General features: G+C 38.4%; 1 protein-coding gene across 3 annotated transcripts in view; it reads left to right on the top strand.

The window, feature by feature from the left end:
* Window positions 1-15993, top strand: part of sox1a (SRY-box transcription factor 1a) — a 48508-nt gene extending 32515 nt beyond the window's left edge. For all 3 annotated transcript variants that reach the window (XR_006372018.1, XR_006372019.1, XM_044130725.1), the window contains exon 2: window positions 9512-15993. Coding sequence is in view for 1 of the 3 variants with exons in the window: in XM_044130725.1 (XP_043986660.1) it covers window positions 9512-9559 (48 nt within the window). In the remaining 2 variants the exon portion in view is untranslated. The remainder of the gene's footprint in view (window positions 1-9511) is intronic.
* Window positions 15994-17401: the final 1408 nt, after the last annotated feature.

Raw genomic sequence — 17401 nt, 5'->3', positions numbered from 1 at the left:
GTTTGAGCCAAAATATGGCTTTGAATATCTGTGAGGCGCAATGGATGCTAACGAAAGGACATAAATGTTTGTCTGTCAACTGATAGCCACATGTCTTCACATCTCATAAACACAAAGTTTGGCAACTGCTCAAATGCCAGCACAGTTGGTGCTAAGATCCTCTGTTCTATGCATTAACTCTAAATTGTAACAATAGTTTAGTTGCCCCAATATTTCTCACTTGTGCAGAGCTAATGGAGTGCTCACTACCCTGCACTTGCTCCCTGTGTTGACATTAAACGTATACCTTTTATCATCATCCACATGCAGTCATGTTGCAGTTAGCCGGATCCATCGGCAGACCGTCTCCTTGGTGATCATTCTTGGTAGCTGTGGAGGAAGATCTGGTTGTTTTGCACATCCTTGGTCGGATTGTATAGTTGGGACTTGAAGATAAAATCTTTCCGTTTCAGTCTGCCATGGTCCCCTTCATAAACTGCAGTGTTTTTTTTTGTCACTGAATTACATGGAGAAACAGTAGTGGTTCAGAGTGTTTTCCACAGAATGCAGAATAAACTCCTTCAAGAACAAATGTGACATAAACATGCAGAATAAACCCAAATATTGGCACTTTGAGCACATTAGCCATGGATAACTGTACACAGCTATATGAGTTAAAGCCCAATGCTATTTCTCCAAGTCTGTGCATTGATTGCAGAAGAAGTAATTTTGTTGCAACAAAACTAGCAACATAAACTTACCATGACATTTTGCATTATAGAGGGTGACCTATGTGTAGGTGGCTCTGACTGATTTCCTTGCTTGTTCAAAGTCTTTTAGGACGAAAAACTTTCTGAAGCCCTGATCTTAAGGCAGTCCTCCACTTTTTCTAAGCAGATAGTTATGAATTAATAAAACAACCCATTTCATCCTCTCATGCTTTCGGTTCTCTGTTGGACTACAAAAATCCAGTAGCTAATGTTGTCAGAAAACTGCATTTAAAACTTGAACTCTCCATTATAATTCTAGTAATTGCAATGGTTAACATTAAATGCCCTCCAAAATTTCTTTTAAGAGAGTACACACATTCATGACAGTCACATCCCAGGCACACCGTGCCTCCCTCCCTGTCCCATCCCCTCCTGCCAGGCGGTGCACCGGGGCCTGTGTGGGAGTGATTGTGGAGCACCACTGCTGGAATTTGGCAGCATCCGTGGGTTGGAGAGTCGCCCCATGCTGAGCCCCATTCAGCGAGCATGCAGTGCACTGTGAGGTTGGGAAGTTTCAGTCAGCCGTGTACAACTCAATGGTCTCCACAAAGGCGATTACAAGCCCCAGCACATTCCTGTAGAGATGTGGGAGCGGTGCAGGTGCGAGGAGGGGTGGAGAATGGGGTCTGGTACAAGGGGGGTAACCCGACAGAGCCGTGATGAAAACGGGACAGTGTTGGGACCACACAAAACCAGCCACGTCTTGAGATGATAAGTGTGAGCAAGTTGTGAATTTAGGGGAATGGGGTGTAGCATATTGAAGGGCCTCGCTGTCCATTAGTGAAAGAGAGAGTGCCTGAGGTTCCAATCAGAGGACATAATTGGGTCATGAGTCCAAAACCTCCACACACATATCCATTCTGAACTTCTACAAATGCTTCGAAGCTTTTTCATCCTGCCAAAAGTTTGACATGTTGCTGTAAACCAGCGCTATTCAACTTCAGTATTAAGAGGCCCAAATAAAAAAGAAATGTTTTCTTTTGTTTGAGGGCTGTTGGGAATAATTTATGAAATCAAGAAGGGAAAAAAAAAAAACACCATGTCTAAAAAAACCCACAATGGATCTTTTTAAGTTTTATTTCTTTACAAAAGTTAAACATCACAGATTTCAGAAACGTCAAATACAAAAAAATATGTTGCTCCAAGACTTCCTCTAACAATGACAGAACCTTGAAGTGACACTCAACTGAGGCAAATATTCATGAGGAAGTTTTATCAAGACCTCATATCCTGGTACAGATGGAACATGAACACGGTACAACACCCATCCTCACATTTACATTTAATAATCTGTTATTTTATAAAAACAACTAAAGCAAATCTCACACAAGGGGCTTTATCTCATAATTTTACATATTAAAGTCACAAAACTGTCACCAACGCTGTGTAAGTAAGTAGCATAACTTTTATAAGGTGTGATCTTTGACACAACCTTGATTTAGCTGTTTCTGCATAATTAGGATCATAAAAAATATGATCAATCCTGAAGCACTCATGCCGCTCTTCATTGGTCAGAAAGGAACATGTCCTTGAAATTCATATTTAAAAAGAGCTTAATTGACAAGTATAAGTGGATCCGAACATTAGCCCAAAAGTCCTCTGCATCATCAGACTGAAAGTGTTGTCCTAAAGCAAAAGAAGACTGCAAATGCACCCTCTCTTCTCTTCATCTGAATATTGTCTTCATCAATGACTGACATAAAAAAAAAATATGCTTTGATATAGAAATCAGTCTTCAGTTCAAAAGAAAATGGGTCATGAACAGACTGCAGCACCTCAACAGGATTGTTAAAGATCAGATTTCAACAATGAACCAATAATCATTTATTGTTATCATAACGGAGATGGGATACCTACAGACCTCCCCAACATGTACATAGAAAATGTATAAAAGTTTCCCTTTGATGATCACCCAAAGAGACTTTTTCCTTTTGACCAAATCCACAACAGCATTTCAAACTCGGGTCAAGTCTCATGGTGGCTGTGAAACAAGTTTGATGCAATAGCAATAGATTGGAATAGAAATCTGCTGTTCCTTCCTTCATGGCTCAGGGAATGCACTCCTAATTATTCCCAATCAATCAAATCATTAGCAATCAGTCTAATTTTCCATAAACAGATCCTTAATTTAACAAATGAGGCACCAACCTTTTTTAGCTTTACTATAAACATTTTTATAATTACACCAAATTGTGCTAAAATGTTCAGAAACATCATGACAACATATGTAACTTGTTTATTTGAGTCATTAATACATGTTACGACATGTTTATAAACATTAAATATTTTCATAAGTGATGAAAAAATATTTCTCTAAGATTAAATGTGACATTGGTGATACTGTGGCATCAGTAAAATGTATTTAACTCTCCTTCCCCCCGTGACCAGCAACGATCCCTTGACAGTCGCAATGCTCTCTTGTACTTCAGGCTGACAGAAAGCAAAGACATCAGGATCTCTTTAAAACTTATTTGTTTTTTTATCTCCTTTTGCTGTTTTTGTTCATAAAGTTTCTCAGACAGGTGATAAATAATCTACACACATGTAGATGTTTTGTTCAACTAAAGCAAGGCCCATTTTAGTAAGTTAAATTTACATTTGTTCATGATTCTGACTTAAGCTCAAACTTTAAAATTTTCAGAAGTACATTCGCTTTTAGCAACTATACATTTATTGATAAAAACAGAAATGGCAGTACAAAAAAAATTTATTTCCAATGCCGAATTTCAAAGAATGTGAATGTTTTTGTTTTTTTTAAAGCAGTTCAACACAGAGAGTTAAGTTTCAAGGTGTTTCTTGAAACTTAAATGAAATGGATTGTGATGTGGTCCAAATTTCATAACCTCAGTAAACCTGAATCACAGCTTGAGTTTTTAATATTCTATTGGGTGCTCATGCCGCCCCGATGAGATTCCACCCTGGGCATTTGCCCATGTCGCCCATATCAGAAACCGCCACTACCAAACGTTCATGCTTCATCCCCTTCTGAATTAATCTTCAATTAGTAGCTATTTTGTTTTGTTTCTTTGTTTTACTATTGGTCCGTCTCCAAAAATTACAAAATTGTGAAAAAGTTTAGCATATTTTCAGATGAAAATAAAGTTTTGCAAATCAAAGTGTTGGAGTTTGGAGGAAAAGTGGGGAAGCATCGAATCCACGTTGCTTGAAGTAAAGTGTTAAGTTTCCACAGTCAGTGATAGTTCGGGTGCAATGTCATCTGCTGGTGCTGGACTGCCAGTCCAGAAGCAGCACAGCCAACAAGCAGAACATATTCAAGCACTTGGTGTTTCCTTTGGCTGATAAGTTTTATGGAGATGCTGATTTCAGTTTCCAGCAGGACTTTTCACTTGGAAACTGGTTCATCTATGTTTGCTATTAACCTGTAACAGTTCTGCTGCAGAGCCTCTTTGCCACAGGTGTCAAACTCCAGTCCTGGAGGGCAACTGCCCTGCAGCTTTTAGATGTGCTTCTGCTGCACCACACCTGAATAGAATAATTAGGTCATTAAGGCTTTGGAGAACTGATCTACACAAAGAGGAGGTGATTAAGCCATTTCATTCCAGTGTTTTGTCCCTGTGGCACATCTAAAACCTGCAGGACAGCGAACCTTGAGGATTGGAGTTTGACACCCCTGCGTCTATGCCATGCTGTATTGATGCAGTAATTCATGCAAAAGGAGCCCCAACCAAGTCTGGAGAGCATAGAAATAAACGAGCATTTCAGAAACTTGGCATAAATATCTGTTTAAAATATCTTTTTTTGTTGTTTTTATGCAACATTCAAGTTTTCTGAGATGGTAAATTTTGGGGCTTTTATTCTCTGTAAACCACAAAAATCAAAATCACCAGAAATAAAGGCTTAGACTAATTCACTTTATGTGTAACGAATCTTTATGGTATGGGTTTGACTTTATAAAATTATGCACGGAAATATTTAACTTTTTCACAGTATTCTAACTTTTTTAAATGATCTTGTGCAAATGAAACAACTATTGACTATTTTAGTGACTAGATATAGTATGATCATTTCATTTTTAAATAATGTTTCTTCAACATGCTATAGTTAATGGTTCACTGTTCTGAGATGTTTTCCTTTCTCTGTGGAGTGAACCATATGTACCATTAGTATGAGTTTAAGGTCTGGTCAATAAGTTTAAGAGCAATGGATGCTGCAGAGCAATAAAGCAGCTTAGGCAAACCAAAAACAGGAAACTTAAATGTGAAAAAGGTAAAGAATCATGAAAACTTTCTGTAAGTCATCTGTTTGTCTCGCTCTCTTATGGTAGAAGGGATTTATTATAAGAGTCTGAGAAGTGCAATAAGTCAAAATGCTCTGTGTACACCAAGCTGTGCTTCTTCGCCCCATCTCACAGTCGGGCTGTACCTTAGTGTTCTGCTGATGCAGCAGATGTGGAACTCATTAATCCTGTACATCTTGGCCTCCTTACCAACCTTTCTGCCAAATGTACTGTTTCATGTTTTCTTCTAAATATTCAACTTCGATGAAGACATGTGGTATGACCAAACCGGTGTGATATATGCAGCTTAGGATCACCTGTAGTGTGTTTCCACTAATTTGAATGACACCCACAACAGAGCCAAAGTTTGGGTGAATGATTTATTTATTTTAAATCAAAGTGCTTTAAGGATAAAGGCGATAAAGCAGGGCATGATTAAAGGTCAACCTTGCAAACTTCACATGTGGCTGCGGAGTTGCAGTTCCATGTTCTTAAGCATTGCAGGACATTTCTGATTTTCTTTCTGACCTTGACTAAGTTTAATTGAAACCTCCTTTGTCATTGTTTTGCATTTGGATTGTGATTTCACATATTTTACAGGTTGCCAGAAGTCGCTTAATGGTTGTTCATAATGTAACAGAGACTTTAATGCTGCTAAATTCAGTTGTATCTTATTTCTGGCTAGAAATACTTACAGTTACTTACAGTTTCAAATCTTTTTCAAATTTTGTCATCCATGTCTCTTGAGCTACTATTTGATGACACTACAACCACAAACATCTGAATATTTTGACACGACTGTTGCTGCACAGTGGTGCAGTTGGTAGCACTGTTGCCTTACAGCAAGAAGGTCCTGGGTTTGATTCCCGGCCGGGGTCTTTCTGCATGGAGTTTGCATGTTCTCCCTGTGCATGCCTGGGTTCTCTTCGGGTTCTCCGGCTTCCTCCCACAGTCCAAAAACATGACTGTCAGGTTAATTGGATTCTCTAAATTCTCCCTGGGTGTGAGTGTGTGTGTGAATGGTTGTTTGTCTTGTATGTCTCTGTGTTGCCCTGCGACAGACTGGCGACCTGTCCAGGGTGAACCCCGCCTCTCACCCGGAACGTTAGCTGGAGATAAACACCAGCAACCCTCCTGACCCCACCAGGGACAAGGGTGTAAGAAAATGGATGGATGTTGCAAATGTTCTTGTTGACGTAGTTTAATCTGACTCAAATAAAAAAAAAAAAAACATTCCAATTAGAATGATGCACGACCTGTCACATCTTAGTGAAACAATATAAATTTAACCAACTGTACAAGAACAGAAGGGACTTAATTGTTACAGAGCAGCTCTTACACTTGTTGAGTGAGAGAGCATCACTTCAAAGTTAGAAAACATTAAAGACAAACTTAGCAATAAAAGCACTGAGTTATTTTTTTAAGCCAATTTAAGGACCCAGTTCTTCAAAAAGAATCTAGAAGACCTGTGTCTGCACAAAAGAATAAAACACATAGAAATACATCTTTACATGTAAAAATATATATATAGGTCATATCAATGTTGTTGGTAAGAAGACTTTGCTATTTTTGAACTTTTGGGACATCAGTCTGAATTTTTTTCGACTGGATCTACTCTCAAGCTCAACACATGGCAAGGAGTTAAGATTTTCTTGGAAATTTGTACTGTTTTCATTCATCTTTTGGCATCACATGCCTTGTCACCTTTAATTAGGAGCTTGACTCTGCCAAAAATACTGCGATGAGCACTGCAATTTGCCCTTCTTCTTATAGACACGCCTTCATAATGATGCATCATAGAAAACCATTTATAGACCGAGTCTTCAAGCTTAAAATAACAATCCGTTTTTTTATGATTGACACATTTACAACTACTTGACATATTTTATTAGGCACAATGTAAAGTGTACAGTTTTATAATTGATGTAACAAAAAGCTGTACTTTAATCCCAACCACAGTGCCCTGTAAAATAATCTACCTGCTCTAAAGTTTTTAACATTTTGTTTGAGAAGAACCACAAACTAAGATATACCAACATAAAGTAGAAGAAATGTAAAAAATAGGAGCTCCACAGGGTAATGTAAAGAACTTTGCATTTCGTGTTGCTTCCACTTTATCCATAAAACATCAATAAAATATCTTAAAAATTGTGGTTGTTATGTGACAAAGTACAAAAAAGCTTAAGAGCCCTTAATATGAATGTCGTTGCCAGGCACAATAGAGTAAATGTTATGCATCCAGGTATAATTAATATGGGTAAGCCCCTCTTCAGACCTATGCAATATTTCACTTCTGTGCACAGAATACCAGCTCTAGTTTGACATTTACAGGAGATTTCTGTTCTTATCTGTAAATTCAGTTTTCAGGTCAATTTTTGACTTTGTCCATTTAGCTAAAATTTGCCCAACTGAGTAAAGCTAGACATTGAGTCAATTTTTTTTTTTCTTCATACATCACTCAGGTTTTGTGCTTTGGGATGAGTATCCAAAATGTTGGGAGGTGTGGCTTTTCTTCAATTACTATATTTCCTCACTCACTGGTAGACTGACCCTGAGGTCAACTTACCAGCTTATTTTCTCCTCTCCAACTGGCAGAAAGAAATGTGGTGGTGTTTTTAGTCCCCAACCCAAATGAAGGAACAAACTGTCTTCATTTGGACAACAATCCCTTTGATTGTTTTAAATCTTGGTTTAGCTGTTTTCTGAAGCTGATGCTCAATTTCATGTGATTTTTGACGATTACAATGATTTAGCTTTTAATTTTTCTTTTATTAATTATATTTCTCGTACATTACTGAGCTTGTTTGCTGGTTCTTTGGTTGCATAAGGTCGCTGCTGATTGGTTGATGGATTGATCAGGTTGGTTGGCTGATAATCAATACATTCTCCAATATGAATGCAATGTAATAGCTACTAATTTAGGATTTATGGACTATTTGTGGACAACAGATTTTCTTGCTTCTTATGTTGCATTCAGATTCCATCCGTATTTCCTTTTAATTGGCAGAAAGAAAGGTAACTTAAGGACTTGAGATCTTTTTCTCTTTGAAAACTAACCCTATTAGAAAACATATTATCTTTTAAAATCCTAGCTGAGAGTGGATGGCATAAAATAGACCGCAAGTAAACATTATATCCTTGCAGGAAAAACAGGAGACAGAAAACTTTAATTGACTTGGAGGGGATGTCTGGATTGTTGTTAGTGATTTCATTTCACCTTCACAACTCCAGCTCCTGCCCCTTTTCTTCAGTAGGTAAACCTATAAAAGGTCATTTAATTTGGAGCCTGCAGGGTTGTGAATGGCCAAAATTCACTGACCTTAGCTGCTTCACCTAGTAAAAGAAAAAAAAACATTCAAAGTATTGAACATGTAAAGGCTCTCTGTGTAAGAAAGGAATCGAAATACAAATCCATCTAGGACTTTGTTTTGTATCCTGTTGTGAAACTACAAATGTATTCATCAATACTAGAAAAAGGTGCACTGGTTTGACGAATCTTACCTACTTTTACAAAAAGACAAGTCTGATAGCTTCTCTTATCTGGGAAATACACGACTCACCATCCAGCATGATGTTTTAGGCAGCAATAGAACAGGAACCCTTGAATTCAGGCATTCTTGGGATCGTTTCCTGACACAAGTCATATTGTTCATGGCCAAATGCACAACTTCTTTAGCAAAATATTTCAGCAAACATACTGCATCCTGCTCATTGGATCACTTTTTTGAACTATGAAAACTTTATTTTTGACTCCTTTTAATGCAAATAAAGCCTTAATAAGTTTACTGCAGCCCAATCATCTTCTCCTTAGCAGTGCCTGACTTGTCACATAAAACACATTTCTGATACGCTGCAGCACAGGATTTAAATAGATACTTGAATACCTTCATATGAGTTTAGTACACAACGCATTCAAATTTTAAGCATTTCACATTTAAATATGTTATTACAAAATAATTTAAATGCCATCTCTCGCTAACTTGTTAAACCTCTGACTCGCGCACAAAGTCAGATAAACACATGAGCCCATCAGATGCTGTGAAGGATTTCTTTTCCTCTGCGTCAGGTGATAATTCACAAAGCAGTGGCAAGGGGTTAATGAGGGGTCAAAGAGTTCAGATAAGAAACAGCCGTTCTGCGGCACCTTCTGCAACCTGCAGCCCGCCGATAGCCGCTTGAAGTAGCTGACCTCTGAACTCCGCTGGGTCGAGTGATCAACAACCTGGGGTTGTTTAGATAAGTCCGATAGAAACAAGTGAAGGATTTGTATGTCACTGCGAAATGTCGAAGAGGCGCTGATAAATTGTTCTTAATGATCGCATCCGTGTGATATTAGTTTCCACGGCCATTAAATTGATGCCAGGTATCAAGCTGTTTTAAAATGGGATTAACTGGATTATTTCTGATTGAACTGATGAATTAATGAACCAGCTTAGAAACAACATCGTCAGAGACTAAATGACTCTTAATGTGTGATTCTCATACTGTTTGTCTTCCTTCCTCTTTCTGTTTTTGTCTCTTCCAGCAAAGTGACTGTGACCAGTGGACATGGATCACCCAGTGGAAACCATAATTTACTGATAGCACCCTGTCTCCTCTCTCAGCTGGCAGGCCATCATTACATCAAGCACTGGAAGAAAGGTGCTGTGAGAAATGGAAAAAGGACTTTCAAGAAAATGTCAGAGACAATCACATCCTTAAATTTACTCTTTACACTCTGATTCCACTGATTGCCCAATATTTTGTGTAAATGTGATTTCAGCACATCTGGACCACAGCACAAATGGTGCCTTGCAGAAGTATTTATACCGCCTGAATAGATATGAGATAGATGTTAAAGGCTACTCGGAAATTTTGAAAAATGTACAATGCATTTGTACATTTCTTCGTCACACACAAAAAAAAGGTCACCTTGTGGAGACATAGATGTAAACTACTTTACATCTATGTGCTGTAATCTTTGTAAAAATAAAAATAAAAATGCAGCTGATCTGTGATAGTCTTGGGAGTTTGCCAGAGAACATTGTTTAAGAAAAAACATGACAACATGAAAACACACCAGGGATAAAGTTAAGTAGAAGTTTGAAAGCACTACAATGACTGTGAACCTCTCATGAAGTTATTTTTAACCTATCAATCAGACATGGACAGATCATGACACAGCTGGAGCTAAATACACTCCAACTGTTTTTGCTGTTGGAGTAAAACAGACGACAGCAAATACCCACCAGAGGCTTTCTAGGGACAGATTAGATCAAAGTACATTCATATGCCTCGTTTAGGTGTAGTCAAAGCCCACACCTAAATCCAAATGAGAAACTGCAGCAAAATTGAAAGCTGATGTTCAGAGATGCTTGATGTTGCACATCGGTAGAGACATATCCCCAAAGGACTTGAAGCAATTACAGCAACAGGTGCTTCTACAAAATATTAGCTCTGAATGTGCATGTACACTGTGCTTTTTAGAGTTTGATTTGTTTGAAAAAATGGAAAGAAATGTGCTTATTTACCTGCACGTGGCAATCATGTACTAGCCTGTATTGATCTATCAGATAAATCCAATTAAATGACTGGAGAATTTCTAATTGTAATGTGTCAAAATCTAAAGGAATTAATTGGGTGTGAATACTTTTGTGAGGCACCGTGGACTCAAGGACTGGGTAACTGCAGCTCTCCTTTTCTAGTCTCAGTTCCAGAAAACCTCACCATCTTAATAATCTTAGCCCCTTAGCTGGCATGTTTTCCAAGAATCCGCTGCATTTTTTGTTAGCAAAAATTGTCACAAACTTTTCATGACTATTCCTATTTATTGTGTAAGCAGAAAACAGTCACCTTACACAGAGTTAATGCCTGTTAAAGGGAATCAATCAAAACTCTGCTGTCTGTTTTCTGTTCGGCCATGGCCCTCAGTCACTGTGGTAAGTGGGAGCAATTTTAATTTGAAAACAAACCTCTGGCAGGTTCTTTTTATGCAGACACAAGAAAGGAAATAGTGCTTAGTTATGTTCTAATTAACATATTTCTGGTGTGAGAGTGTGCATGTCACATGTTATTGTTTAGGTTCAGAGCCACTGGCTTGTTTTACAGCTGATGATGTGATTTTGGTTGGTTTTAGAGGTAAAAGAAGGGAAAAAAAGAAGAAAAGAAGAGCAAATTAAATAAACTGAAAATGTTCTTCCCTGTGTAAAGATAATAATGCACAAAAAATAAAATGTATTTTCTAATTCAGAAGTAAATTAACTCATCAAAGTAAAAGTTGCAGAAAAAGTTTCAGCATTTAAAATATGTATTAATTCCAAGGCCTAAATGTGCCCTCAATTATTTTACTGTTGCCCCTTAAGTAATTGATTTTGGGCAGAGAAAAACACGAGGTGGAGGGGTGATCCTTGTTGTTATGAAAAAAAAATACAAAACCAATAAATGGGAAAATAACTGACGTTGTAATTCCTGTGAGTGCTGTAACCTTGCTTTATTGATTTGCTTTTTTTTCATAAAAGACATTTGAGTTACAGCCTCAAAATTGAACCCATGATACCATAAGTCACAATAATTTGTCTATTTTTGAATTTTTTTTCTCTCTCTTTCTCTTTCACTGACGTGAACAGGCGAACAGTGAACGGACAACAACAACAAAAACATGCATAGAGACAAGATAATGAGCTTCTCAGGTGACTACATGCAGTGATTACCAGGTTTCTGGTGTTACCACAAAAACCTGCGCTCTGTCTTTGCACACACACGCCTGCACACTCTTGAGAGATCCTTGGTTATCACACCCTTCCAGATTGTTACCAACTACTTATGGAAAACACACACACACGCGCGCGCGCACACACACACACACACACACACACACACACACACATCTCAAGATGTGGCCACTCTTGCCAATATGAGCACAGTGTTAAGAACAGTTGTTGTTTCGTGCAAATATATATGTGTGCGTGTGTGTGTGTTTGTGGGGGTTTTTTAGTATCTCTAAATTCCTAGCGTTGCTAAGGTGCTTTGGGAGGGGGATTAACAGACGCTGGCGCCGATGAGCAAGCCTCGCAGATTTCCAACCGGCAGGAAAAGAGACAAAGAAAGACGGGAAAGACGGAGGAAGAGCAGCAGCGGGTAAGACAACAGGGAGACGACAGTAACAGCTTGTGTAAACACGATGACTTAAGAGACGCAAAGAGGGGTAAGGCGACAGAACAGGTATACTAAGCGACTGGTTTGAACTTTTAACCAGACCCGTGGGAAAATGTTTTTTTATATATATAGCCTATATTGTGTTCTCTCCATCTCCTCGCCGTCTTCCTCTCTATTACTTCCCATCTCTTCATTCCCAACCCTAAGGGCAATAATTTCAGATCGAGACGCTTTTGTGTCGCTGTTTTGTTTTGTTTTTTTTCTTCAAACTTCAAACACTGTCAGCATTGAGGTCACGCTGCTGCGCCCGGAGCATCGGTGACTGCGCTGTCTCAGGTGAACATCTCTCCCAGCGCGTCCTTTACGACTCTCCCCTTCCCTTTCTACTGATATCAAAAGTCTGTACACCGCTGGTAAAAAAAGAAAAAAAAAAAAAAAAAAAAGTTTTTCTGCATTATTCAACTGGAAAACAAACAGATCTGTTGGAGGGAAAAAATCTGCAATAATACATGCACAATCTGGAATGAATAAGTCATATCTTTAAAGCATATTTTCATTACATTGCAACAGTCTGTGTTTTTGGGGTTCAGATCTAACATCTGTTAACGTTAATTTGATCAACTTTAAACAAAGTTCAGCTGCACTTTGTTAATTGCTTCTTTCATCCTTCAGCTAAATCCATAGCTTGAGGGGAAGCTACACATTATTAAGATGATCCTGTTGTGGAGGTATCAATGAAGAAGAAAGGCGCAAAAAAAAAAACTTCACAGCTTTACATACACACCAGTGCCAGAGTGAATCGAGTGACATTACTAAAACCGGACTTTTCTCCAAAATATACACTGACAAGATGAAAATTGAGGCCACCAAGAGAATGACAGCATCGCTCAAGAGGTTTCAGGAGTTCGTGGTTTGTGCTGGTTGTGATCTGCATGTGATGACAGTTTGCTGTTTTTCCTAGATGTTTGGACTCATGAGTAGGATGGAAAGACAGAACCAGTTTCTTCCAAATAAAACATTAATACCTGGCTAAAACATCCCATGTGTTAGGATGGGAGTTTTAGAGTGGCCAAGGACAAGTCTAAATATTATAGATCCAGGAGGCTTTGGACAAGAGAAGGTGTCACAATCTGATAGATTTGGTGGATTTGGCACATATCGTCATATCAAGACGTAGGAACCTGACTCCTATTAAAAATGCTGAAAACTGAAACTGAATCAAAAAGTGCTTTAACAAGATGTTGATTTTAGGGTTTGCAGGTATGAAAGCAATTTGTTGGATTTTGCTCATCTTTCAGATTTTTCAACCACAAATATTTCTTTTTTTTAATGTAATTGTACTGAATCTGTCACATTGTGAATGTAGATACAGACTTATTCAATACGTTACTGAAAAGTCTATTTATTTTAGGAACTTTATTACTAAGTGAAATACATTGTATAGATGAACTGCACACAGAAAGATGTTTGAAAGCCTTTTCTGTGTTCACTATGATAATTTTTCTCTTGCAGCTGATGAAAACACATTTAAAACTAGGATATTGCATCAGACCATTAGAAAAAGCAGTATGTATAGAAACAGAAAAGTGGGTTTAGTAAAAAGTATGTCTAAAACCTCTTTGAAGGTTGTCATTGTCGAAAGGTGCTTTTATTCTGACAAAGGAGACTCATTGGGACATATATTGCAATTTATTGAATGACTGTATTAAAAATGACGTTTTCTTCAACCAAAGTAGGTGTAGCTTTAGGGTCAGGGTGGTCTAGATGCTTGTTTTTCTTTAATCCACTCCCCAGACTCGGCTTCTCAGGTAAAATGTAACTAGACGCCGCCTGTTTGTGGAGTACAAGGCACTTGACCAAGGGCCAGCACTGCTCCTCCTTCATCTCCCATCCCCTCCCTCCCCTATCCTTCCCCTAACTGGATCAGTTTACCAGCCCCCCAGCCACCCACACCTCCACTCCTTCCCGATCCCTCACTGAAAGGTAATGTATTTTCCAGCCACATCACTGTCGGAGGAAGTCAAAACGCATGCGTCTGTATATTTGTACACCGTCCAGACAGGTGTTTGAGACCTTGTCTGGACCTCGGCAGCTGGGCTCCTGTAACCATGCCCGTCTCTCTGCAAGGGGTTGGCTAGAGTGACTGAGTTGGCCGAGGTGCGGCGGCGGCTGTCTTTCAACCACTGATCCCTGAGAACTACTCACCTGATCAGCCTGGATCTGCGCTACGCGGCTGCCGGGGTCACACAACCCAACCCCGGGGTCAAGCAGCTAATTACAGATCCCTGTGTCCTCCGTCTCTGTCACCGCTGGGAAAATGGCGAAGGTGGGGAAAGAAGAGGCCTGAGAGGAGAGGGGATGAAAGGAGAAAATATCGACTTAGACATCAAAAGGTCAACACTGAGGGTAAACCAAGCTGTACATTTCTTCCTCTTGCGGAATAAAATAAAAATAGACTGAAGTTCTGTGAGGTTCTGGAGCAGAATCTACATACTGGATATGGATTTGTGTCTTTAAGCCTTTCTTCGTCTTCACTCTTTAATACTTTCAGAATTAGCCCAAAATACATTGCTTTGCAAACGTATTCACACCTCTTGAACATTTTCACTGTCTGTCACATTAAAACCACAAACTGGAAGTATTTTATAGGGATGTTGTGACAGAACAACACAAAGTAATGTACCAAGTCTTTCAATAGTGGGCTTCTTCTTACCGTTAGTTCATAAGACACCAGCTGTGCTCCACAACTAATCATTGTCTGTTTTGACAGATTCTTCCCCTTGCTGCAGATGTTTCTCGGATTGACCTTCTTGCTTCCCGTCGCCTGATGGTTTAGGTGGACGACCATGTACTGGTAGGTTTCCAGTTGGGGCTTTTCTCTTTTTCTTTTGAGATGATGGATTGAGTAGTTCTGCATGAGATGTTCAAAGTGTGAGGTACTGTTTTACAAACCGTGCTCTAAACCTCTGCACAATTGTATCCCTGACATGTCTGCTGTGTTCCTTGTCATCATGAATTGGTTTGCTCTGTAATGTTTCGAACCTCTGTGGGCTTTTCAGAGCAGCTGGACTCGTATTGAGATTGAATAACATGCAGGTTTATGCTGTTTACTAATTTGGTTACTTCTGAACTAACAAATGATCCGTTGGTTGCACTGAATTGTATGTTATCAGAGCAGAAACTATTTTTAAATATTTTTGTCTGTGGGCTAAAATATCAGCATTTACTTCCATTTCTTGTAATACTTTGTGTTGGTGCACAAAATCTCAGAAAACACAAAGATGTCTGTAACAAAATGTGTAACAGCATCAAAGGACGTGAATACTTTTGCAAGGCTGCTGTTTGACTAAAAGAGCTGTGTTACTTTAGAGCATATCGCAGCTCTAAAGTAACACAAACTCTCCTCTTTTGAGAATGTTGTATTTTCTTTCTGTCATGAAAGATTTTTTTTTTTTTTCTAGTGTGACCTTTTTTTTATTTGCTGTCTCCACCGACTGAGCTGTGGGTTTTAAAAGATGCTGCACACCGGCAAACAAAGTGAGCACACATCCACACACACACACGTATGTATAAAATGAGAAAAAAAATAAAAATAAAATAAGCACTTACCAGACCGGTGTTACATTATATTAGACTGCAGGTTCATTAATCACAAATGCGAGGGCTTCTCAACCAACGTAGGAAATTAATCAAAGAAGGGGACATTAATCACATGCATGAACAGCAGTAGTTACACCTGTGACAAAGCCATCTGATTTAAACGTGTTGCTCCAGCCTGTGTTAATGATGCCACCCAGGGCCAGGCAAGGCAACCTCTCCGCCATCACTGAAACAATAATGCGCTAACTATGAAGCAATTTTCTTAGGTGTATGCTGATGCACGTTGTTCATGGGTCAGTGGGAGTTGCAGCAATTACCAGGTGCAGCTTTTTTTTCTCTCACAGCTTGACCATTGCATTTTTCACTAACTGTTGAAAATGTCTGTTGAAATTAGTCATACTTAATATTTTCCAACTGTTTTGCCCCGACCCAAAGATTATTCATTTGAAAAAAATTTTTTTTTTTAAAGTAGAAAGTTGGGAAAAAAAAAAAAATACAAGGTGGTGTAAGAGAGGCTTGACTGCAATGTAAAGAAAAAAAACACAATACACATTTACACATTTGTGGGGGAAAAAATTGTTTGTATGAAGAAAAAAAAAGGGGAAATAATCACCTGCAAGTGTGGTTACACTGCCCTCTTTTGAATGAACAGCAGTGTTTCTCAGGAATCCACTGCAGGGGTGGAAATCGCAGGAAAATTACTCAGTTTTTGAATTTCTAAATTAGAATGCATAGATGATTTGAATTAGCACTAAGATTTGAATTAGCACTCTTAGTATGTACTGTAAAAATGAAGTATGGTGAAACGTTAATTAATTGAAATTCAAATAGTCTGGAACTAATTCAATTAAAGGTTCTCACCCCTGAGGATTTGTTATTTTTATCTGCAGCAGAATCAGGTTTTATTCCAGTTAGAGAAAGATACAGAAAGAAGAAAGCGGCAGAAATGTGGTCACCATTGTCAGATTTCTTTTTGACATAAAGAGTAGGACAGTGACAAATTTATTATATGTATTATACAACAACAGCTTATCGTTTCCAGAATATAAATCCCGTGTTATTCACCTACAGACATATGCATACACAAAAAGCTGCTGTACTTTAATACATGAGGCATTGTATTCCATAATTACTACTAACAGCAAAACACAATTGTTAAATTTATTTGTAGTGACACAATTTTCAAGCATTCAAGCTGTTTAACAACACCGTCCCTGATCATTACAGTAATGTCCTGTAGTCTGGCTGGTTGGAAAGGAATCAGGGGACAAAAAGGAGGAAAGTTTTAGATAGCCAAACAAATTTTAAAAATGCAACTTTTCTTCACATATTGATCTTGTAAGCGCCATAACATCATCAACTTTTGCCAAATCTTATGTATAACCAATATCCAGTTCCCTTTGCATTTATTGGAGAATCCGATAAAGGTATGTCCAAAGAAACTATAAAAATAAATTCTTCTCTTATGGCAGTAACATAATCGCCCACTGAAAATAAATGCTGCACTTTACATCTTCCTCTCTGCTTTTTCTTATTTGTTTTAATTTCAAAGTTTACACCATACATATTAGATTGTAGCCATTACCTGACGTATAAAGATCAAATTGCTTTTCTTAAATGTTCTCTTAATTTTCCATTTTTGAATCATGCCTGGGAATAGTGGGATTCTGTATAACATGAT

Source organism: Gambusia affinis, linkage group LG11, assembly GCF_019740435.1.
Source record: "Gambusia affinis linkage group LG11, SWU_Gaff_1.0, whole genome shotgun sequence".
NCBI classification, from domain to species: domain Eukaryota; kingdom Metazoa; phylum Chordata; class Actinopteri; order Cyprinodontiformes; family Poeciliidae; genus Gambusia; species Gambusia affinis.
This window is presented reverse-complemented; position numbering and strand designations above follow the sequence as displayed.